At 36.1% G+C, this 26,653-nt stretch overlaps 1 protein-coding gene across 1 annotated transcript in view; it reads right to left on the bottom strand.

The window, feature by feature from the left end:
• Positions 1–349: 349 nt before the first annotated feature.
• The window catches only part of C3HXorf58 (chromosome 3 CXorf58 homolog), a 53,985-nt gene continuing 27,681 nt past the window's right edge, over positions 350–26,653 (bottom strand). Inside the window, exons 4-9 of the mRNA XM_043994171.1 lie at positions 25,025–25,119; positions 24,817–24,928; positions 21,370–21,501; positions 15,429–15,658; positions 1,201–1,360; positions 350–673 (exon numbers count right to left, since the gene is read on the bottom strand). Coding sequence (XP_043850106.1) covers positions 506–673; positions 1,201–1,360; positions 15,429–15,658; positions 21,370–21,501; positions 24,817–24,928; positions 25,025–25,119 — 897 coding nt within the window. The 3' untranslated portion in view covers positions 350–505. The remainder of the gene's footprint in view (positions 674–1,200; positions 1,361–15,428; positions 15,659–21,369; positions 21,502–24,816; positions 24,929–25,024; positions 25,120–26,653) is intronic.

Raw genomic sequence — 26,653 nt, forward strand, 5'->3', positions numbered from 1 at the left:
TTATATATGAAAAATATCTAAGAAGAATGTTTAAGAGTACTAAACATTCTGCTTTGCGCTTATGATAAAAATTCTTAGTAATGATCTTCCAGGTTATATTATTCCTACTGTTGCAATATTTGGCAAAACATGAAATAGAAAATATTTTGAAGGCTAATTGGAGTAAAAATTATGTATTTTGTGAATTATTTTCTTTATGAAAACCAAGGAATTCATAGGCATTTAAAGAAGATAGAGTAACAAAACTGATTAAGATTCCAAGAATAGAGTCACTCATTATTAATCAAATAAAACCACGCAGCATTTTACCACATCCATTAAAGCATTTATTTTTATTCAAATTCTGATGGACAGGAACATTTCTGTTTACAGCATATCAAAGTACTGCTTAGAAAACTTACCACTTATATTTGGCTAGGAGCAAAATCTACATACCTGTATTTATTTGTTAATACTTGTATTAATCATTTCTATATCGAAGGGTATGGATTATTTTGTTAATTAACTATGAGTTATCAAGACATAGCTCTTTAGTCCAAGTAAATAATTCCTTTGCTTCTTGCTCCAACTCATCATCTGAAGGAGGTGAGTTAACTCCCAAAATTTCATAAGATGGAGTAATGATAACAATACGATGCTGATTTTTTTCATTTGTTTTTTGTGTATTTGATTCCTGGTTAAAATTTGAAATAAAAGTGAGAAATTGTTTTTACTGTTACTATGATATTTACTGTAACCCTGAAATAAATTCAGATGGAAGTTACTTGCATCTTGGGAAGAATGTGAACAGAGATATGCTGAATCACAAGTATCAATATATAAGGATAATAGTTTTCTGCTACAAATGTTGAGGCAGAGCCAGGATACTGCTTTTCAGTTAAAAAAAAAAATCTTTTCCTGACAATACTAGACTGTAAGAAATGGATTTCAAAATAGCAGTATATCATAATAGGAATATTCTCAATGAAGGAGTTTCTATTGTAGAGTTAAGTTTATTAGAACAGCAGATAGCATTTTAATAGTTTTAAAAAATATGTTTTTACCAAGATGAAAATAGCTTTCATGGTGTCAAAAATACTCACCATATAAATGCTTCTGATTAAACCTACAGGTTAAAAAAAAATGAGTAGAATTTCCTGGGCAATTGTATCTACAGGCAGATTAAACATTTTTTTGACCCATTTTGCACTTTGGACTTACTTCCATATTTTTCTCCTTTTCCTTCTTATAAGCTCTTCTCATTTTTGCAATCTTCATTCGTGCTTGCTTTGAGCGACGACCTGAGTGATTGGGCTTTGCTAGTTGTTGATAATATTGTTGTAAAGAGGAGACACTTAAAGAAGAGGGTGAAGGAGAAGTCCTGTAAAAATTATGTCATAAATGTATTTCAATGAATGGCCAATCACATGGAGAACCCCAATATATACATACGTAACACACACACACACACATACATACATACACGTATATGTGCATGTGTATATACAGGCATGAGGAAATTTAGGCTATTAGGACAGGAAGTGGTTAAATGTGGAAACTGAGTGAACCACATTGACTCCATCTTGTGACTCAGTTTTGGAGCTATTTCAGTTCCATTTCTATTCAATTATGGGTCTAGTCCAAATTCTATCTTGTGAGGAAAGTTTATTCAATTGTGGGAATTGGGGAAAAAAAACATTGCATTGTTTGAATTTAGCCCTATGTGTCTAGGAAGCTGGACTACCTGTCCCTGCTGCTAAGAAACCCTTAACCAAGGACCTATGTTATGCTGAGTAGAAATGCAGTCAGAGACTGATACAAAGAGATTTTTTCAATTGTTTATCTCTAGAAACCCATAAATTTTATCTGAAAACTGGCCCCATAATGATCAGTTATAGTTTCCACATTCCCTTAATTGTTTATATATACTTGGGGAGTGGAAGACCTCCTTTTCTGAATTCAGAGAATTATACCTGTTCACTTTGCCCCTCCCAACTTGGAAAGTTCCTAATCTTTCATCCCATTAGAAATCAGATTACCTAATGTAGTATTGTTTCTTTTTGATTAATTGGTCTTGTATGATTTTAAAATATAAAAGTCTATTTTCCTTGTATCTGGGGTCCTGGTCCTGATTTGTTGGGCAACTGGCATGTATTGCTTAATAAATTGATATGTTTGAAAGATTAAAACTTTGTTTTCCTCAGTCATTTCATCTTTAACCTCCCCCCCTGCTACAGGCACACACACACACACACACACACACACACACACACACACACACACACACAGTCCTAGAAAGCAGATATCGTTTCTATTTAATGACAAGGCATAGTGCTTAACTTGGTGCTCTATGCCAACAAGAACCTAATGATCTGAGGGTGATATTGATTGTGACCAAAAAAAAAGGATAAAATTTCCAGCAGTTGCCTTGTAAATACTCTGTAATAATCATGTGAATCAGTAAGTAAATCACTAATAAACATGCTATTGCAGGTTTCTAGAGACATGGTACAGTAGGAAGAGCACTGGACTTCTAACTTTAGGCCAATGTTTTACATCCCAGTGTTCCCTTCCACTGGTTACCAGTGTGACTTTGGCCAAGTTATTTCATATCTCTGGGACTCAGTTTTTTCATCTGTAAAAATATGGGGGTTGTGGCCTCTAAGGTCCTTCCCAGACCTAAATCAATGAACCTAGGAACACACACACAAGATTATTTGAAACACACTATAGTCAGCTACAAAATAAGGGGGTTTTTAGAACTCACAGAATCACTTATGAAAACACTTCAGGAGGCAGAGCCAAGATGGTGAATTAGGGGCAGCCACCCAGCTGAATATTTCCCTCTCAATATTCCCCTCCAAACAACTTTAATAATAATGCCTCAAATCAAATTCTGGAGTGGCAGAGCCACCAAAAGGTTGTATTGGGACATTTTTCTAGCCTAAGGAAACTCAAGGTTAGCAGGAGAAGACTGTGGCACCAGGGTAGAGGCCTGTCTGGAGCCCACACATGCAGGGCAGCAACAATAGTGGAGGTGGCAGCAACAACTTTGGGAGCTCTCAGTCTAGAGACATTAAGGGGGTTGGACAACTTGTCAGAAAGAGATTACAGCAGACCTTTTGCTGGCACTGGGTACAGCTGGCACTGATTGGCAACTTTTGCCCATACACAGTTCTAGGTCGCAGTTCCAGGGTAGAGAGGAGCATTGGTGGTCAGTCATATGGAAACAGGGCCCTGGCCACAGTTCCAAAGTGAAGAGGACTGGTAATGCTTACAGCTGCAGAGGTATGGGGGCCTTTCCTAGGTAAAGACCACAGTACAGACTAGAAGTGCAATGATTACAAATATCCCAGGATCACATCACCTTGGAAACACCATAAAGACCACTAGAACTAGCTTTCAAAACAGTAGCATGAAAAAGCCTGAAGCTCAGGACAGTGCCTCCTCACCTGCAGGTGGGTAGAGCCTAACTTTAACATAAAGTTCAAAGTCAAGAAACAGATTGGATAAATGAATGCACAATAATAACAAAAAAGAATCTGAACTTAAAAAGCCACTACAGTGTCAGGGAAAACCAAGACATAAACTCAGAAGAAGACAACAACAGGAAAATAGTTGTTAAAAAAGCCTCAAAGAAAAATGCTAATCAGACCTAATTCCAACAAGAATTCCTAGAAGAGTCTAAGAAACAAGAATGGAAAAGGAAAAATTGGGAAAAGAAATGAGAGTGATATAAGAAAATTGTGAAAAGAGAACTAGTAGCTTGGTGAGAGAATCACAAAAAATACCGAAGAAAATAACATCTTAAAAACCAGAGCAGATTGGGGCGGGGGGGCAGAGCCAAGATGGTAGAGAGAAGCCAGCAAGTTGTCTGTGCTCTCCTGCGGTTCTTTCAAAAAAACCCATTAAATCAAGCCTCTAAACAGATTCTGAAACTATAGAACCTACAAAAAGAGAGTCACAATCTTCTTGAGATAATTTAGAAGACTTCAGGAAAGGTCGGTCTCACTTGGGCAAAAGGAGAGTGCAGTGCAGCTTAGCACAGAACAGCATGGAGGGGGTCTGGGCAAGTTAGCAGGAAGTTCTTGGCCACAGTGGAGCAACTGAAGCCCCTTGATCCTGGCTGAGTTGTGAGATCCACTAGCACCAGCTGAGAAGACAGCTGCCAGCTAGAGGGCCACCCATGGGACAGGTGCGACTGGGCTGGGCCATACCAGTGCCTGGAGCAAGCACAGGGAGCAAGCCCAGGGTGGTGAGAAATCCACAAGCCATAGAGGTCTCAGAGTAGAAAGCCAGTGACACAGCCCCTATCCCTCAGCACAAGAAGCTTGAAACAGTGACCCTTGTGCCCCAGGAAAAAACCTCAACTTAAAAAAAATAAGCTACAATATGAGTAAGAAACAGAAAAGGGCTCTCTTACCACTGAAAGCTTCTGTGTCAACAGGGAAGAGCTAAACACAAACTCAGATGATGACAATACTCTCAAATTGCCTACATGTAAAGCCTCAAGAGGGAAGATGAATTGGTCTCAAGACCAAAAAGCCTTCTTAGAAGAGCTCAAAAAGGATTTTAAAAAATCAATTGAGAGAGGTAGAAGAAAAAATGGGGAGGAAAATGAAAGCAACACAAGAAAATTATGAAAAAAAGAATCAACAGCTTGGAAAAGGAAGCACAATGATTGACTGAAGAAAACAATTCCTTAAAAAATTCATTTGGGGGCAGCTAGGTGGCGCAGTGGATAGAGCACCAGCCCTGGAGTCAGGAGTACCTGAGTTCAAATCTGGCCTCAGACACTTAACACTTACTAGCTGTGTGACCCTGGGCAAGTCACTTAACCCCAATTGCCTCACTAAAACAAACAAACAAACAAACAAAAAAATTCATTTGGCCAAATGGAAAAGGAAGTGCAAAAGCTTATTGAAGAAAACAATGCCTTAAAAATTCAAATTGGACAGATGGAAGCTAATGACTCTATGAGACACCAGGAATCAGTCAAACAGAATCAAAAGAATGGAAAAATAGAAGAAAATGTGAAATACCTCATTGAAAAGACAACTGACCTGGAAAATAGATCCAGGAGAGACAATTTGAGAATTATTGGACTACCTGAAAGCCATGATAAGAAAAAGAGTCTAGACACCATATTCCAGGAAATTATCATGAAGAACTGCCCTGATATTATAGAATCAGAGAATAAAATCATCATTGAAAGAATCCACTAATCGCCTCCTAAAAGAGACCCCAAAAGGAAAACTCCAAGGAATACTGTTGCCAAATTCCAGAATTATCAGGTGAAGGAGAAAATACTCTAAGCAGCCAGAAAGAAGCAATTTAAATATCATGGAGCCACAGTCAGGATTGCACAGGTCCTGGCAGCTTCAACATTAAAGGATCACAAGACTTGGAATATGATATTCCGGAAGGCAAAGGAGCTTGGATTGCAACCAAGAATCAACTAACCAGCAAAACTGATCATTCTCTTTCAGGGGAAAAGATGGACATTCAATGAAATAGGGGACTTTCAAGGTTTCCTGATGAAAAGACCAGAACTGAATAGAAAATTTGATCTTAACTTACAAGACTCAAGAGACGTTTAAAAAGGTAAATGGGGGGGAAAAGTTATTCAATAAGGTTAAACTGTTTACATCCCTACATGGGAAGATAATACTTATAACTCTTGAGAACTGTATCTCTATTTGGTCAGACAGAAGGAATATACATAGAGGGTATAAGCATAAATTGTCTTTGATGTGATGATATAAAGAAATTAAGGGGTGGAAAAAAGGAGTATATTGGGAGAAGAGAAAAGGGGAGGTAGAGTGGGATTAATTGCATCATATGAAGAGGTGCAAAAAACCTATTACAAAGGAGGGAAAAAAGGGAGGGGTGAGCATTGTTTTAACCTTACTCTCATCAGATTTGGTTCAAAGAGGGAATGACATATATGCTCATTTGGATAAAGAAATTTAGCTTATTCTTTAGGGAATAAAAGGGTAAGGGGAAAAGGGGGGGCACTGATAGAAGGGAGGGCAGAAGCAGGGGAGAAAAGGTAAAGAAAATGGAGGGGGTGATAAAAGGGAGGGCAGAGTTGGGGAGGCAGGGGTCAAAGGAAAAGACTGGTGAGGAGGAATAGGGTGAAAGAAGGGAAAAAGTACAAAGGGGGTATATAGGATGGAGGGAAATAGACAGTAATAATAACTATCAATGTTAATGGGATGAACTCTGCCATAAAATGGAAGTGAATAGCAAAGTGGATTAAAAACCAGAATCCTACAATATGCTGTTTACTAGAAATACATTTGAAGCAGAGAGATAAACACAGAGTAAAGGTAAAAGTTTGGAGCAGAATATATTATACTTCAGCTGAAGTAAAAAAAGCAGGGGTAGCAATCCTTATGTCAGACAAAGCAAAGGCAAAAATAGATCTAATCAAAAGAGATAAGGAAGGAAACTACATCTTGCTAAAAGGTACAATAGATAATGAAGTAATATCAATATTAAACATGTATGCACCAAGTGGTATAGCATCCAAATTCTTAGAGGAGAAGTAAAATGAGTTACAAGAGGAAATATAGACAGCAAAACTCTATTACTGGGGGATGTGAATCTTCCCCTCTCAGAATTAGATAAATGTAACCACAAAATAAAAAAGAAAGAAGTTAGAGAGGTGAATAGAATGTTAGACAAGTTAGATATGATAGATGTCTGGAGAAAATTCAATGCGGATAGAAAGGAATATACCTTTTTCTCAGTGGTAGATGGCACATATTAAAAAATTTACCATGTATTAGGGCACAAAAACCTCATAGGCAAATGTAGAAAGGCAGAAATAGTAAATGCATCCTTCTCAGATCATAATACAATAAAAATTACATGTAATAAAGAGCCATGGAAAGGTAGACTGAAATTAATTGGAAACTAAATAATTTCATCCTAAAGAATGAGTGGGTCAAACAACAAATCATAGAAACAATAACTTCATCCAAGAGAATGACAATAATGAGGCAATATACCAAAACCTATGGGATGCAGCCAAAACAGTGCTTAGGGAAAATTTTATATCTCTAAATGCTTACATGAATAAAAAAGAGGGAATCAATGAATTGGGCATGCAACTAAAAAAGCTAGAAAAAGAACAAATTAAAAATCCCCAACTAAATACTAAATTAAAAATCCTGAAAATCAAAGGAGAAAATAATAAAATTGAAAGCAAGAAAACTATAAAATTAATCAATAAAACTAAGAGCCATTTTTATGGAAAAAACAAAAACAAATAGACAAACCTTTGGTTAATTTGATTAAAAAAAAGAAAGAAGAAAACCAAATTACCAGTGTCAAAAATGAAAGGGGTGATTTCACCACCAATGAAGTGGAAATTAAAGCAATAATTAGGAACTATTTTGCTCAATTGTATGCTAATAAATTTGACAATCTAAATGAAATGGCTAAATATTTATAAAAATACAAATTGCCCAGGTTAACTGAAGAGGAAATAAAATCCTTAAATAAGCCCATATTAAGAAAAGAAACTGAACAAGCCATTAATGAACTCCCTAAGATAAAAATCTCCAGGGCCAAAAAACCAGAGTAGATCAAATGGTAAAAGAGGCACAAAAATCCACTGAAGATACAAATTCTTTAAAAAGCAGAATTGGCCACATGGAAAAGGAGGTACAAAAATTCACTGAAGAAAAGAATTCTTTATATAGCAGAATTGCTCAAATCAAAAACTGAAGATATTCTTTAAAAATTAGAACTAGGCAAGTGGAAACTAATAAGTCTGTGAAACATCCAGAAATGATCAAGCAAAATCCAAAGAATGAAAAAAAAGAGAAGAAAATGTGAAATATCTCATTAGAAAAATAACCGACTTAGAAAATACATCTAAGAGAGAAAATATAAGAATTATTGGACTACCTGAAAGTCATGATCAAAGAAAAATCCTAAACATCACATTGAAGAAATTACTGAGGGTAACTGTCAATATCTTAGCTGAGAGGGTAAATTAACAATGGAAAGAATACCCTGATTACCTCATGAGAGATCCCAAAATGAAAACTTAGAGGAATATATATTATAAGCAAATTCTAGAGTTGCCAAATCAAAGAGAAAATATTTCACACAGTAGCAAGAAACAATTCAAATACTGTGGTGCCAAAAAGCAGAATCACACAGCATTTAGAGGCTTTCACATTAAAGAAATAGAGGGCTTGGAACATGATAATCTAGAAGGCAAAGGAGGTAGGATTACAACCAAGAATCACCTACCCAGTAAAAGTGAGTATAGGGGCAGCTAGGTATTGCAGTGGATAAAGCACTGGGCCTGGATTTAGGAGGACCTGAGTTCAATGCCAGCCTCAGACACTTGACACTTACTAGCTGTGTATCCCTGGGCAAGTCACTTAACACCCATTGCCCCACCAAAAAAAAAAAAAGTGAGTGTAATCCTTCAAGGAGAAAATGGATATTTAATGAAATAGAAGACTTTTCAAGCATTCCTGATGAAAAGACCAGAGCCAAATAGAAAATTTGACATTCAAACATGAGATTTAAGAGAAGCCAAAACAAAACAAAACAAACCCCCAACAAACCAGTAAACATGAAATAGTAATCATAAAAGACTCAAAATTTAACTATTTACATTCCTATATGGGAAGATGATACATGTCAACACCTAAGGAATTTATCATTAATAGGACAGTTAAAAGGAGTTTACATAGAAGGCTTATGTTGGAATGATCTAAAAAAAAAAGAAAGAGGGATGCACTAGGACAAGGGAGAAGGGAGAGACAGAATGGGAAAAATTTTCTCGCATAAAAGAAGTTTGCAAGGAAGAATTTTTACAATGGAAGGGAAAAGGGAGTGGTAGTCAATGTTTGAATTTCTCTCTTATTGGAATTTGTTCAAAGAGTGAAATACACACACACACACACACACAATTGTGTATAGAAATGTAACTTACCCAATAGGATAATAGGAAGGGAAAGGGATAAAGAAGGGGAAAGGAATGATAGGGAGGACAGATTAAGGAAAGTAGTGGTGAGAAGAAAAATAGACTTTTGAGGAGGGACAGGATAAAAAGAGAGATAAAGAAACAAAAGAAAACAGGATTGAGGTAAATACACAGTAATCATAACTGTGTATATGAATAAGATGAATTCACCTATCAAATGTAAGCTGATAGCAGAATGGGTTAGAAATGAGAATCCAACCACATGTTGTTTACAAGAGACACATGTGAAACAGAAAGACACATGGAATTCAAAAGGCTGGAGCACAAATACAATATGTTTCAGCTGAAGTAAAAAGCAGGGGTTGCAACTATGTTATCAGACAAAGCAAAAGTAAAAATAGACATAATTAAAAGAGATAATCAGGGAAACTACATTATGCTAAAAGATACTGTAGACAATGAATAGCAAAAATTTTCATAGCAAGTTTCTCTGATAAAAGTAAAAAATATGGGGCAGCTAGGTGGCGCAGTGGATAGAGCACTGGCCCTGGATTCAGGAGGACCTGAGTTCAAATCCAGCCTCAGACACTTAACACTTACTAGCTGTGTGACCCTGGGTAAGTCACTTACCCCAACTGCTTCACACACACACACAAAATAGTAAAAAATATACTGGATATGGACCTGAGTCAAATTTATAAAAATAGGAGTCATTCCCCAATTGAAAAATGGTCAAAGGATATAAAAATGCAGTTTTCAAAAGGAGAAATCAAAGCTATCTATATATAGTCATGTGAAAAAGTCACTATTCTAAATATATATATTATCATATATCCTTATTTATTTAATATCGTATTTTCCCCAATTACATTGTGAAAACAATTTTTAAAAAATTCATTAAGGTTTTTTTGAGTTCCAAATACCTTCCCGCCCCATAGAAAAGGGAAGTGATTTGATATAGGTTATACATGAACATTAGTCATGCTATGAAAGAAAACACAGATTAAAAAAAAAAACAAGAAAAATCAAGTTTAAAAAATTATGGTTCTGTCTGCATTCAGACTCTATCAGTTCTTTTTCTAGATGGATAGAATATATGGAGATGGATAAAATTTTTCATCTTATGTCCTTTGGAATTGTTTTAGATCATTGAATTGCTGAGAATAGTTAAGTCATTCACAGTTAGCCATTTTACAATATTCCTATTACTGTGTAAAATGTTCAACTGGTTCAACTCATTTCACTTTGCATCAGTTCACATAAGTCTTCCCTGGTTTTTCTGGGAGTATCCTGCTTATCATTTCTTATAGCACAATAGTATTCTAACACAATCATATAACACAACTTGTTCAGCCATTCCCTAATTCATGGCCATTCCCTCAATTGACAATTCTTTGCCACCACTAAAAAAGCCACTATAAATATTTGTGTATATATGGGTCCTTTCCTTTTTTGTTTTTTAATCTCTTTGGGATACAGGCATAGTAGTGGTACCACTGGTCAAAGGGTTTTATATCCCTTTGGGCACAGTTCCAAATTTCTCTACATAATGGTTCAATCAGTTCACAACTCTACTGACAGAAATGTGTCTCAATTTTCCTATATCCCCTCCAACATTTGTCATTTTCCTTTGTTTTCACATATTAGTGAATCAGATAGGAGTGGGATGATACCTCAAATATCTTTAATTTCATTTCTGTATTCAATAGTAATTTAGAGTACTTTTTCATATGCTTGCAGATAGTTTTGATTATTTCATCTAAAAGCTGCCTTTGATCATTTATCAATTGGGGAATGGCTCTTATTTTTATAAATTTGACTCAGTTCTCTAAATATTTGAGTGATGAGTCCTTTATCAGAGAAATTTGCTATAAAAGTTTTTCATAGTTATGATTACTGTGTATTTCTCTCTATCCTATTCACTACTCCTGTTTCTCTACTCACTCTCCTTTCACCCTATCCATACTCAAAAATGTTTTGCTTCAGAATACCACCTCCCCCAATCCACCCTCCCTACTATCAGTACCCTACCCTTTTTCTTATCCCCTTCCACTCCTACTTTCCTGCAGGGTACGATAGATTTCTATACCTAACAGAGTGTGCATGTTATTCCCTTTGAGCCAATTCCAATGAGAGTAAGGTTCATTGCCCACCAACACCCCCTCCCCATCTTCCCCTCCACTGAAAAAACTCTTTCATTCTCTTATGTGATAATTTACTCTGTTCTACCTCTCCTCACAGTGCATTCCTCTTTATTGCCCATTACTTTTTTTTTAAGCTAGCATCCCATGTATTCAACTCACACCCATATTTTCTATGTATTCTTCCTCTAACTGCCCTGATAATAAGTTCTTAAGAATTACAAGTATCGTCTTTGTATGTAGGAATGTAAATAGTTTAATCTTATTGAATTACTTATAATTTGTCTTTCCTGTTTACCTTTTTATGTTTCTCTTGAGTCTTGTATTTGAAGTCAGACACTCTATTCAGCTCTGTCATTTTCATCATAAATGCTTGAAAATCCTGTATTTCATTGCAACATTAATTTCTATTAAAAATACTTCAAGGGGCAGCTAGGTGGCGCAGTGGATAGAGCACTGGCCCTGGAGTCAGAAGGACCTGAGTTCAAAGCCGGCCTCAGACACTTAACACTTACTGGCTGTGTGACCCTGGGCAAGTCACTTAACCCCAATTGCCTCACCCCCCAAAAAAAACAACCCAAAAAACTTCAAAACAGATATAAATAGATTTTTCCTTAAAAAGACAAGAAGGATATACCTAAAACCATCAGCAAGCATTATTTGTAATGGGGATAAGCTAGAAGTGTTCCTAGTAAGATCAGGAGAGAAACAAGGATGCTCAGTGTTACCAATATTATTCAATATTATCCTAGAAATGCTAACCAATAGTAATAAGAGAATAAAAGGAAATTTAAGGAATGAGAATGGGCAATGAAGTAGACAAAATGATGATATACTTGGGAAAATCCAAGAGACTGAACTAAAAAGCTAATGAAATATAATTTTAACAGTAGGATATAAAAAACACCCACATAAATCATCTGTATTCTATATATTACCAACAAAACTCTGCAAGAAGATATAGTGTTTTTCATTGAAAATAATCATAAACAATATAAAATACCTGGGAGTATACCTGCCAAGAGAAACCCAGAAATTATATGAACATAATTATAAAACAGTTTTTATACAAATAAAACCAGATTTGTGGTTCTTTTTTCCTTTATTACTGAAGAGGACCATGACATTGAGCGATGTCATGACTTGCAGTGAATTAGATTTAAGTGAGGCAGGGCTGTACAAAGTCAACAACCTCACTCTCTCCTCCAGAGCCAACTGGATCCAGTGGCAAGACATATATCAGAGTGACAGGAAATGACCCCCTGGATGTATAAGGCAACTGGGGTTAAGCGACTTGCCCAGGGCTCCCACAGCTAATAACTGGAGAAATAATAATTGGATGAGCCAATATAATAGAAATGACAATTCTACCTAAACTAATTTACTTATTCAGTACAATGCCAATTAAACTACCAAAAAATTATTTTATTGGGCTAGAAAAAAATTCATTTATAAGAACAAAAGGTCAAGAACATCAAAGGAATTAATTTTTAAAAACATAAAGGAAGAACTACCAGTACCAGATCTTAAACTATAGTATCAGGTAGTAATTATTAAAACTATCTATTATCCTGGCTAAGAATGAATAGAATAGAGTAGGTATACAATATATAGTAGTAAATGATTATAGTAACCATGTATTTTATAAACACAAGGTTCTAAGCTTTGGGGATAAGAACTCACTAATTGGTATAAATTTCTGGAAAAATTGGAAAGAAGTCTGGCAGAAGACTAAAGGTAAAGACCAATATGTTATACTATTTACCAAGATAAGGTCAAAGTTGATGTATATCTTAGACATAAACGGAGTTAAAAATAAGTTAGAAGAGAGTGAAATATATTACCTCTCAGATTTATGGATAAGAGAAGAATTTATGAATAAACAAGAGAGAGAGCTTTGTGTGATGTAAAATGGATACTTTTAATTACGTTAAATTGAAAAGTTCTGTACAAATAAAATCAATGCAGCCAAGATTGTAAGAAAAGCAGAAAATTGAGTAACAGTTTTTATAACCAGTTTTTCAGATAAAAGGCTCATATTTCAAATATATAGAGAACTGAGTCAAATTTATAATACTATGGTTCATTCCCCAATTGATAAATAGTCAAAGGATATGAATAGGCATTTTTGAGATGAAGAAGTCAAAGCTATATATAGTCATATGAAAAAAAATGCTCTAAATCATTATTGATTAGAGAAGTGCAAATTAAAATAAATCCAAGGTACCATCTCACACCTATCAGATTGGCTAAAATGAAAGAAGTGCAAAATAACAAATGTTGGAAGAGATGTGGCAAAATTGGGACACTAACACACTGTTGTTGGAATTGTGAACTGATCCAATCATTTAGGAGAGCCAGTTGGAATTATGACTAGAGTTGTAAAACTATGTATACTTTTTGACCCAATAATACCATATTTCATCCATTTCTCAAGGTGATCAGGGAAAAGAACCTATGTATTTTAATTTTTGGGGGGGTGGTGGGGCAGTGAGGGTTAAGTGACTTGCCCAGGGTCACATAGCTAGTAAGTGTCAAGTGTCTGAGGCCAGAATTGAACTCAGGTCCTTCTGAATCCAGGGCACCACCTAGCTGCCCCCAGAACCTATGTATTTTAAAATATTTATAGCAGCTGTCTTTATGGTGTCAAAGAACTAGAAAGTAGGGGGATGCCCATCAATTGGGGAATGGCTGAATAAATTATGGTATAAGATTGTGATAGAATACTACTGTGTTGTAAGAAATGATAAGCAGATTGGTTTCAGAAAAACATAGAAAGACTTGCATGAAACAATGCAGAGTGAAACAAGTAGAACCAAGAGAACATTGCATACAGTTACAGCAATATTGTTCTAAGAGTAATTGTAAATGTTTAAGCTATTCTGAGTAATATTATCATCCAAATCAACTATGAAAGACTTATGAAGGAAAATGCTAGCCACCTCCAGAGAAAAAACTGATCTATAGCAATATGTATTGTATGTTTCCATATATATAGATGTCAAATGTAGGCTTTTTTTAATATGGTGTTAGGAGGGATGGAGGGAGACAACTTGGAATTCAAAATGTAACAAAAAATAAATAAAATAAAAAAAAAAAAGAAAATTCCCTCTAAAGATGGCCAACTTATAGCCTTTAATAGTTGCCTGGGAACACTGAAAAGTTAGGTGACTTGCCCATGGCTAGAAAACTAGTATAACAAGACTTGAATCAAGGTCTTCCTGAATTCAAGATTGGCTCTTTCTCCACTACACCTCTTCTCTGATTGATTCATAAAAGACTGGCAAATTAGATGGGCTTAACAGTCATGGGAGAAAAAAAGTAAAATCAGAGCTGCCATCTTTTGTCCTTATTACCTCAGATGGCAATACCAGAGCTTTAAATGGAGCTCTGGCAATATTCTTTCAGCAGCAATTGTCAGAGCCACTGGTGATGCAAGGTAATGTTTTAAGGGCAAAGAGATTTTTGAAACCTTTTGATTTCCCATTGCTCCAACCAAAAAACAAAACAAAAAAAACATGTGGTAACTTTTTAGGATCTCTAAGAGAATAAGGGAATAGCAGAATTTTATACAGATATGGAAGAGAATATGAAAAATATTTTGTTCATTCATTTCATTATATCTTGTCAAACACTAAGGATTTTATGTATGATTACCCCTGTATTTCAAATAATTATTAGTCAGTAAGTCAACAAGCATTTATTATGCACTTACTATGTTCCAGAAACTATAGGTACTGGAGATACAAAGAAAGGCAAAAAACCATTTTCAGTCTTCAATGAGTTCAAATTATAAGGAGTGAAATGCACTTTTCACACAAGATATCCATATCTAGACAGACATATATACCTGTCTGCCTATCTATCTATCCATCCATCCATCCATCCATCATGTACTGAAGGTAACCTCAGAGGGAAGACCTGTGGGGTAAGAGTGAGAAAAGCCTCCTGCAGAAGGTGAGATTTGAGCTGAGTCTTTCTTAAAGGAAGCCAATGAGGCTAAGAGTAGAGGTGAGGTGATTATTTATGTTGATGATTAACAAGTTCATAATAAAAATACTAAAAAGAGAAAACCTTGGTATAATGTAAAAAAGGTTGCTTGTAATAGAAAGTAATTGAGAAGTGGGTGTCAGTTGACCTTGAAAAAAGGGCTAAAATATTTTACTGCTTCTGTAAGTCATGAATATTCTTGTGCTGAGAAGCCATGAGACCTTCAAAACTTGGTAGAAATAACTCCTAAATGTTATCTACAGCAGACTCATACTAAGAGAACTATTTATCTTTTACATACAGAATATCAGTGTAACTAAACATTTGTCTCACTAATAGTTGTTATGATAGATCATTTTTACCTAATTTGAGAAATAACCCGGAGCTGGTCACGTTGCATCTCTTCAGATTTTGGTTTTTGCAAAAGATACTTCAATTCTTTTTGCAGACGATCTGATAGTATTCCAGATGTTGCATAATTGATTATGTCATACATTATCATTGTCTTTGGAAAGTTTTCCAGGCTCAGCCTTCTCCAGCAGTTACTTTTGCCACCTAGATATGCTGGGGTTTCATCCAGAAAACTGGTAAACTATAGAGCAAAAAAAAACCCCAAAACTAATTACCTGATGGGAGTTACTCTAAATTTTCAGAAGTTTCTTAACAATTTCTGCTCTGTAACCAAGATCAGCAATATTCTTGAGTGTAGAGATCCTGTTTTCTTTTAAATTTTCCTTAGCACATTAGTGTTTTACACATATTAGGTGTTCAATACATGCTGAACTGAAATGAAATACCATTGTGTTCAGGGTAACTGGCAGTGTAACTTCCTGACATATTCAAGTCCAGAAGATATCTAAGTCATTTGGAGAACAGGTCATTCTTAGAGGACAAGTATCCAGTTCATTATTTTCATGTGATATATTTTTAGTTACTCCAATTATAATTTTGTTACAAAATTAAATGAAACAAAATGTAAAGTTTTTGTCTTAGGAAAATTAATCTGAGAACAGATAGATCATGCTTTATGGTTGGTTTACAAAGGTCTTCATAATAGTAAGGTAGACAGTGAATTATTATTCCCATTTTACCAATGAGGTAACTGAGACTCCAAAAAAAAGTAACTTGCTCTTAGTCACTGCTAGTAAGTGTTAGAAACATAATTTTAAGCTGTGTGACCCTAGGCAAGTCACTTAACTCCAAATGCCTCACCAAAACCAAAAAACCAAAAAACCCCATAATTTTAAACCTATACCCTACCTCCAAGAGTCTTGGACCTCTTCCCACTATACCCTTGCTTGAGATGGAGGGAAAGGAACCAGGCAGGCAGTGGAAGTACAGTTTTGCACATGACTTGCTGGGGCTCTATGCATCTCTTCTAGCCTATCTTTGTGTTTCTCTTCCAATGTTCTCCCAATGTGCTAATCCCTCACCAAACACATTCTCAACAATGACAACACAGAATCAGAGATTCTCAGAATTGGAAAAAAATTCAGTGGCTATCTAAGTGAAGCTCATATCTGACCAAAATTCTCTCTACAAGAAAAATAAGTGATTATGGTCATCTGATATTTGTTTGAAGTCCACTAGATTAGGCAAGTCATTCTTTGAGCTGGATAACTCTTAATTATTAGAAAGTTCTTTACATTAAGCCTAGATTTGCTTATCTGCCACTTCAATCCATTGCAACTAATCCTACCCTGAGGCCAAGCAGAATAAGTCTTAGCCACCCCATTATACACGACATTTCTCCAAATACTTTTGAGATAACTATCCTGACTCCTTCACACAACCATCACCAATTTTATTTTTTCTAGGCTAAACAGTGTCCAGTTTCTTCAGCTGATCCTCATATGATATGATTGTGAGGGCCTTTGCCATCCTGATCACACTTCTCTGGACATTTTCCAGTTTATCAATGTACTTCTTAAGTGTGATACCCAAGGGGTAGCTAGGTGATGCAGTGGATAAAGCAGCAGCCCTGGATTTAGGAGAACCTGAGTTCAAATCCGGCCTCAGACACATGACACTTCTAGCTGTGTGATCCTGAGCAAGTCATTGCCCTGCCAAAAAAAAAAAGTGATACCCCAAACTAAATGCAATATTACAGATATAATCATCTAATCAAAGAAGAGTATAGTAGAAAAATTGCTGCCCTAGTCCTGGGCATTATGTCCATTTTAATGCAGTCTAAGATCATGTTAGCTCTTCTGGATATCATAAGACACTGTTGACTCATATAGAGCTTTTAATCCACCAAAACCCCCATATCTTTTTCTGATCATCTACTATCTATTCATGCTTATCTTATCTTATTATATTTGACCTAAAATTTTAGTCTTAGATCTTTATAGATTTTGAATGCCATTCAACCTGTTCTGTTAGGTAGCCTATCCAGCTTTGTGTCAACTTCAAAACTGTTAAGCACTTCATCTATATCTTTTTTTTTTTTGGTGAAGCAATGAGGGTTAAATGACTTGTCAAGGGTCACACAGCTAGTAAGTGTCAAGTGTCCGAGGTCACATTTGAACTCAGGTGCTCCTGAATCCAGGGCCGGTGCTTTATGCACTGCGCCACCTAGCTGTTCTCTCATTTATATCTTTATATCTAAATCACCGATAAAAAATATTATACAGCATAGGTCCAAGGACAGATCCCTGGGACACTATCAGAGACTTCTTTCCAAGTTGGTATAGAACCACGAGTAATTATTCTTTGAACTGGCCTTTCAAATAATTCCAAAGCTACTTCCCAATACTATTGTCTAGTCCATATTATCTTGTCCACAAGAATAGTCTGAGATACTTTGTCAAATGCTTTGTTAAAATTTAGTAAACTATTATCAACAGTAATATACTGATTTATAAGTCTAATAATATCCCTTTAGTATTATTACGATTATACTGTTAGCAGTATACTTGAGTTTTCCTAGAAATCATTCATTATTAACTGCCTGCTGGGGATACAAATATAAGAGTTGAAAAAATTCTTTCACTTTAAGAAATTTTTATTCAATTGGAGGACTACAACATGTAAACAGATAAGTAGATGAAAATTTAAGGAAAAAAGACAAAGTACCAAGAATTAGGGATTCAAGGAGATATTGGTGAGATTAGGGTACATTCCAGGCCTGGAGGATGGCCTGTGCAAAGGAACAAAAATGGGAGATGTATATCAAGTTGGGAAAACAGAAAATAGGCCCATCTGGCTAGAACAGAGTGCATGATGGGTATAATGTGCAATAAACCTAAAGAGGAAAACTACAGCCAGATTACTAAGGTCCTTCTTTAATTGTGCATGTGTAGAGTTAGTATTTATTCTTGAGGCAATAGGGCTTTACTGGAGTTTCTTTCCTGAGGGAATGATGCTGTCAGACCTATTTTTTAAGAATGTTAATTTGGCAGATGTATGGAGGGTGGATTGGCAAGGCCTGAAATTAGGACTGCACAGTCCAAACATGATGTTATTATAGTAGTTTAGGTGATGATTAATGATGGTGTGAGTGGGAAGGTGGCCACTGAATAGAAAGAATGGGATATTTACTAGAAATATACTGGCAGGAGAATAAACAGGACTTGAAACTGATTAGAGTTGGGGGCAGTGAAGGAAGATGACTCTTAGGCTGATAACCCCAGTGAATAGAAAGATGGTGGTACTTTGAAGAAAAAGAGATGTTTGGTAAGGGTGGGTGGTTTTAGGGAAGAAGATAATGAACCATGGTTTGGATGTTGAAATTTACATGCCTATGGCACATCTCGTTGGAAATGTCTAATGCAGACAGCTAGTAATGTGAAACTAGAGCTAAGGAGAGAGATTAGGGTTTGACAGAGTTTTGAGAGTCATCTGCATAGTGATGATAATCCATGAGAGATGATGAGATCACCAAGAGAGAGGATATACAGAGAGAAAAGACAGCCTAGGACAAAGCTTTGAGGGATGGTTCAATGATTCTTTAGTACATAAAATCAGTGGTGGTAACTACTGGCCTTATCAGTAATAAACAGAACTCTTCCCCCACCCCTTTTTTTTTGGGGGGGGGCAGGGCAATGAGGGTTAAATGACTTGCCCAGGGTCACACAGCTAGCAAGTGTCATGTCTGAAGCCACATTTGAACTCAGATCCTCCTGAATCCAGGGCCTGTGCTTTATCCACTGTGCCACCTACCTGTCCCTATATACAGAACTCTTAAGCCCCAATAAGATTTTAATAATTACGTGTTCATGGTATTTTGTTTCACATAAAGGCAAATAAAGAGAATATGAGAATTCAGTAAATGTGAAGGAATTACACATCGTACACAACCCATCTGGTTCTCCATTTATTCCTCTAAAGGAGCAAAGAAAGGAGTTTTACTAGATCTCTAAGGTACAATCTAGCTGATTTTTTTCATGGACTTTCATGTTTATTCTGATTTAGTTTTCACTTTACATTTTGTCTTCTATTCCTTCAATTCTGAAACTCAAGATTCTGTATCTTATACCCATTAACCAAGGAGTAACCAAACATAACTGCGGTAACCAAATGTAATGAAATATTATTGCACCTTAAGAAATGACAAATATAAATAATTCAAAGAAGCAAGGGAAGACTTGGTGACCCTAGAAAACACTATACACAATGAAAACAATGGAAACATCAAAAACAAAAAACAAACTGAATATTATAAATGACAAAAAACAAACTCTGGAAAATAGTTGAGAAAATGTATGTCATTCCCTTCATTTTGAAGACGGAAAATATGGGTGTAGAATTTTGTGTATATCATCAGATACGGTTAAAGTATTGGGAAGTTTTGATTTTTCTGCTTTTTTTCTCTTCTAAAGTTACAAAGGATGTTCATTGGGTAGGAGAGAGCTCAGGGGATAGATTTAAGAATGCATGTGATATAAAAACAAAAGGTATCGATAACATTAAATTTGAATTTTAAAAAGATTATGATATCTCAAAAAAAAATCTTGATTTGGTCCAAATATAGGCTATATATCCCCAAACTGACATATAAAACCCCAACCTGGCTATAATCAGGCTCATAGTACAATAGACACAACTTAAGCTTCACTGGTTTCCTCAATAGCAAAAGATTCTTCACTGGCCACACACACAGTGGAGGGGTCTGTGCTAGGAAGCCCTGAATGGTGCAAGGTAAAGGAGACAGATTCACCTTAAAAATGTATATCACAAAATAAAGTAATAAACAATGGTCCTGGGTCCTCATGACTGCAGAGGGCTACCTGAAGCAGTTAGTGTAAGAGAATTCCTAGAAGCCACCTTTTCAAGGGGTGTGCATTCTCCTTGGGCTCCACTTCCCATTTTTTTTCCCCTATTTTTTGTGTGAGGCAGTTGGGGTTAAGTGACTTGCCCAGGATCACACAGCTAGTAAGTGTTAAGTGTCTGAGGCCAGATTTGAACTAAGGTCCTCCTGAATCCAGGGCTGGTGCTTTAAATCACTGTGCCATCTAGCTGCCCCTCCACTTCCCATTTTTAGAGATGACGTTGGGGCTCCTTCTTGTGGCAACTTAAGTGGCTATGTGGAACTCAATGCCAAAGAGCAGAAAAATAGGAGACGTGTGTATTGGGGAGACACAATGGTAGAAGATAGAAGCAGCAGTGGTAGATTTTGGTGAACAGTGATGCTTCCAAGCATTGTACTTGAGTGAGGAGACATTGAGGATTGGAGAGAAAGGGGGTGAAGCAGGGAGGGTGAGACTGTACTAGCTGTGTTGTCAAAATTCTCAAACATGGAGGAGGTTTTTTTTTTAACTGGGTTCAGTTATAGGAGAAATATTAGCTTAGTGATCTTAGAGATTTCAAAGGTGGTGGTGTGGTTGTGGTAGTGTATATGATGGGGATGCAAGCATAGAAATGAGGAAAATGTTTACTTGTTCTCATTCTAATTTGTTCCCTTAATCTATTATCACATTTTTGTATGGAAAAACATAATTGTTTGCTTTTAGAAAAATAATTTTCTCCTAAACAGATAACAATTTTTTAAAAATTCAGGAATTTTGAGTATATTTTTCACTGTATAACTACTAACTCTACAGACTTTTTCTTTTCAAGAAATTTCATTTTAAGTATGTAGTCACCATCATGGGGACCCTATATTCACATCAATATTATTACAATAAGGCTTGAAATTTTTAGAAATGATAAAAATGAGTTATGATCCCTTCTTTTAAAGTCTTATCACTTTACACAGAATTGATATAAATTACTCCAATAACATATGATTTTTTTTCTTAGAGATAGGGTAAAAGGAAGCCTTTTTCATTAATATTTTAAATTATTGAAAATATTCCTTACATGCATATAATCTTTCATGGTAACAACATCAACTTCATCAGCAACTTTATACTTTTGGAATTGAAGTTGGTCCTGCATTATTTGGTCATAATATTTCCGATTTCCCATTAGTTTGCAAGCATCAACCACTGCCTGTAAAAGTGAATAAAAAATGGACAAATAGCAGCAACAATTTTTGTTATTATGATGTATCCGTATATGCCTTAGGGAGTTCATGTCATAATATGATCTGTCCTTTTCTTCCTGAAGCTGGTTATCCAAAAGGAAAATGTGCTTGCAATATTAACAGAGAAAAATAACATTTTGAAAACAGTTTCTAAAAGCATTTTTCTGCTGCCACTCCAACACAGAATTAAGCTAGTGGACAACTTAAAAATTCTAGAGTTCTTAGAGGACCATTGTATAAGAGATATCTACTCTGAAGCATCTCATTTAAAAATCAAGCTGTAAGGGTATTTAGATATCACCTAATCTGCTCTCTTTGATTTACAAATGAAAAAAACTGAGGCCTAGAGAGAAGTGATTTGCTTAAGGTCACAAAACAGGGCAGTAACAGACCTGAGACCAAGGTCTGCCAGTATGATGTTCTTTTTACTATCAGGGTAGGAGCTAGAATAAGAATTTATATACATAGACATAGATAACATATGTGTGTATACATATATACACAGATATACATATACACATATGCATAGCTATACCTACTGTTAAGGGCTAACATCCTAGCTAGTCTGTCTAAAATATCTAATGAGTAGTCGCCATTAAATTATAAGCTTTAGCAAGAGTTAGACTTTTAAGCATTTATTAAGGAGAATAAGAATTTGGTAAAGAGAGAGAGAAAGGCCTACATTCATCTATCTATTAAAGGGAGAGCACATTTCTAGCTCCCTTTTCTACCAGAGTCCTCAGGAAAAGGCCCCAGTCAGAGAGCCAGGCTCCCCCCTTCTTCCTCCCACAAGCAAACGTCACTTCCTGACGCCAAAGAAAAGACTCCTGGTCTTGCCCTCAAAGACCTTCACTTCATGGCGGAGCTTTTCTACAGTAAGTCTCCAGCAGGTGGCATCATTCCAATCATTACACTACACATGTGTATATATACTATATGCTATTTCCATAAAGATATTCCAAGACCCTTTTAGATATTTTTGATTAGACAACTGATTTCACTTTCATAAAACTAGTCTATATAGAAAAAATGTTTTCTTAATTATTACCAAATGAGCAAAAACTCTTTAGTCTAATAAGCTAAAATATGTTTAAGTGTAATCATTAATTATGAAGAAATGTAGATACTGTTTCCATAATTTACTGAATGAACCTAAAGCTCAGTGTGGTAGGAACAATACCTTCCATGTAGACTAGTTCAAGGCAGTTGGTGGTGCAATGGAGAGAATGCCAGGTATATAGTTAGAAGATTTATCTTTTGGAGTTCAAATCTGGCTTCAGACATATACTAGCTTTGTTACCTTGGGCAAGTCACTTAACCCTGTTTGCCTCAGTTCCTCACGTGTAAAATGAGCTGGAGAAGGAAATGGCAAACCACTCCAGTATCTTTGCCAAGAAAACCCCAAAAGGGGTCATGGAGGGTCAGGCATGACTGAACAACAAGACTAGTCTGGGTTTTTTTCTCTTAAAGACAGGGAAGCCATTCTGAGACTTGATTGATTCAGGTGACTAAGGCTTGAGCAACACGTTGAGAGGTTTCCTGTTTGCCTAGAACACAAAAGATTAGCCCAGGAAGGGTCAGTACAGTTCAGACTTGGTGGCTGGCCCACTGTCATGCAAGATATTACAGCTAACACATTCTATTGAGGCACGTTTATATTAGGAGATAACGGGGAGTATGTCTACATAAAACCATGCTATATTTTGCTGAGTATCTTTGCCATGTTATTGTAAATATCTTTTTTTTTTGGTGGGGCAATGAGGGTTAAGTGACTTGCCCAGGGTCACACAGCTAGTGTCAATGTCTGAGGCCAGATTTGAACTCAGGTACTCCTGAATCCAGGGCTGGTGCTTTATCTACTGCGCCACCTAGCTGCCCCCAATATCTTATTTTTTTTTTAAATTAATAAAGTATTTTATTTTTTTCCGTTACATGTAAAGATAGTTCTCAACTTTTGTTTATACAAGCTTTATAATTTCAGATTTTTCTCCCTCCCTCCCCTCCCTCTCCCCTCCCCTAGACAGTAGGTAATCTGATATAGGTTATATATATATATATCCTCAATATCTTATTAACTGTTAGATGGCCTACGCCTAACAATCTCATTTTGTTTTTGATTTTGTGTTTCATTTTGTTTCAATCCTACTAACTACTGTCAAATTTTATATAGGCTGGGCTTGATTCTTCAGATTCAGAATTGGAATGAGATGGGATATTTGTAGGCCATCTAAAAGTCCACAAAGGGAGTTTTACTTAGACATAGCATTCAAAGGATGTTCATCAAGGATACAGCACTGGCTGAGGTAGTCAAATCAGTCAGTAAGCATTTAATAAGCACCTACCATGTGCAAGACAGGGTGCTAAATGCTGGGAATACAAAAGGAGGCAAAAACCAATCCCTGCCCTCAAGGAGCTTACAATCAAATGGTAGAGACAATAAGCAAATAAATATTTACAAATAAGGTATATATGCAGGATAAGCAGGAAATAATTAAAAGATGGAAGGCACTAGAATTATATGGGGTTGGGAAGGACTTCCTATAGAAGGTAGGATTTAAGCTGGGATTTGAAGGAAGTGTAGAAAGCCAGGGGATGGAGATGAGCATTTCAGGCATGTGAGAGAAGCAGTGAAAATGGCCAGGGTAGAGAGATGAAGTGTCTTATTCAAGGAATGGTAAGGAGGCCAGGGTTCCTGGAGGGTATGTAAGGCTGAAGAAGACTGGAAAGGTAGGGAGTAGGTTATGAAAGGCTTGGAGTCTCAAACAAAAGATTTTTTATTTGATCCTGGAGGTGATTAGGGGAGGGAGGAATGAGAGGAGAGTATAAAATGTAAAAATGCTAGAGAGATAGAGGAAAGGAGGCCAGGTTATGAAGGGCTCTGAAAGGCAAACAGTTTAAGGAGAAGGGGGGAAAGTCCAGTTATTAGGTTATACTGGCTGTGGTGACTCACACAGTAGTGAGACAACCACTAAGTCTGAAGGACCTTATGTGCAAAACAGGAAGCTTCTTCAACAGCTTGACCCTTATGTCCCTGGTCCTTAGGACAGCTTCCCTGTCTTGTAAGGGAAAAATCTGCCCAGCCTACATGGAAGATCTTATTCCTAGCACACTGAGGATGTGCCCATGACTAAGTCACTTAACTACTATGGTCTTCAGTTTCCTTACAGATAAAATGAGGGGGCTTGATGACCTCTAAAACACTTCTAACACTAATGAACTATCAATTTATGATTCTAAGAAGCTATGATGGATTAATAAAAAAGGATATATTAGCAAGTCACCTCACTCGATGGCCTCAATGTATTTTTTCCACTGAAATACTTGTTTCCATGGCCTCCAGTGTGAAGAAAAATTTTAAACACAATAAAAGGTGGAAAGTTCTTACCACCAAATCTGAAAAAAAAAAAAACAACCTAAAAATTAGTCATTTGGCATCAGATTAGTGGCTCTGTTATTTTTACTCAATCCTGAAGTAAATGAACACATTACCTGAATCTAACTTTACACTGCACACTAGGATCTCTTACAAGAGCAGCCTCTAAGGGACACACTTTCTTCAGTATTTCATGTGTTACACAATTTTCCTGAAACAGATACTAGTGTTATTAATAGTATCCATATATCCTAAATATTATTTACTAAATATGATGTAGGAGGCAAAAAGGGGGCTAAGATAAAAATCTAAGACCCAAGCTCTAATTTAGATATGAGCTTTAAACGGGATTCAGACCCTAGTTAATGGATAACTTAAGATTTGTGAAACGAGTCAGGACCTGGGTTCTTGTTACCCACATAAATCAGCACCTATAACAAGAACATAAAGAGGCAGGTCAAAAAGACTGTAACAATAACAATGATAAACTGACAGGCGATAGAAAATCAAACTAGAAATAAATGAAAAATGAAGATATCTTGAAACTAGCCATGGGAATCAGAAAGAAACGTGCAGAAAAGGCCAAATTTGTCCCTAGATTCACCTTACGATGTGTAAACCCCAAAAATACACCTCCACAAAAAAAGGTACCCACCTCGGGGGTTGGCTTAGGACCCCAGAAACTCGAAATTAGGACAGGCCTTCCCCTGTACCTCCCTAAGGCGGAGATTATTATAATGAGACTGATAATCAATTTATCTATACTATAAATATAACTGTCTTTTCTTTCCCTATTCGAGAGATACCTTTCCACTTTTCTGGTTCTCTCTCTGTGTTCACTCACAGTATTACAATAAAACTTGGGAAACTGAGTCACTGAGTCTTGTAATTCTTTTGGGATGACTCATGATCAATTTGACCCTAATTCCATCCCACATCAAATATATTATGAAGCTTTTAAATATCTCCAATATTTTAAAGCTGCTTGATTTCATTGGGGCAGGTATTCCTTCCACTGACATACATTGCAACCCATCTTAATGCTTGTCTTTAGGACTTATTGGAACAAAAAAATATCCATTGCTATCAGGCCTTCTGACAAAGGCTATATATATACATATGGATGTATGGATAACTTTTGGTCTTTATTTCAGATTTCAGATATAGATATAGCTAGATTTAGACTACTAAAGTACTGATATACATTATGTACTGATATACTAATGGATATAGATATATCTCTATGCAGATATATAGAGATCTATATAGACAGTTCATTCTAGGACCATATTCTAAGCCCCTTCCAGAGCTTTGTATTTCCTGGGATAGCCTTTGAAAAGTCAAGATCAACTCCCTACTTTGATGAGGCATCTGATCTCTTCAATGGAGGAGAATCTTGGATAACACTTCAGGAATCAATACGGGTACATCTTCCATCAATGATAACTGTAACTTGTTGATCCCTTCCTATTCTATGTGATTCTTCTCCATTTTTCTTCCATAAATCTTTCACCGAGGAGCTACTCAGGACCTATCTCGTGGGTGTCACTGCAACATTTGTCTCCCTGTTATTGTTTCCTCTGACCACATCTTTTTACAATCATATATTTCCTGATGATATCATTTATGCATTTCTTGTGTGCTTGTTAAATAAGCTATAGTCTACTTATCCTCACCATGTATCTGTATCTCCACTGACTTTTGGGTTACCCATAATACCTTTTTTAAGAGATTGGGGTATTTCA

The sequence above is a fragment of the Dromiciops gliroides genome, chromosome 3 (assembly GCF_019393635.1).
Source record: "Dromiciops gliroides isolate mDroGli1 chromosome 3, mDroGli1.pri, whole genome shotgun sequence".
Lineage (NCBI taxonomy): Eukaryota > Metazoa > Chordata > Mammalia > Microbiotheria > Microbiotheriidae > Dromiciops > Dromiciops gliroides.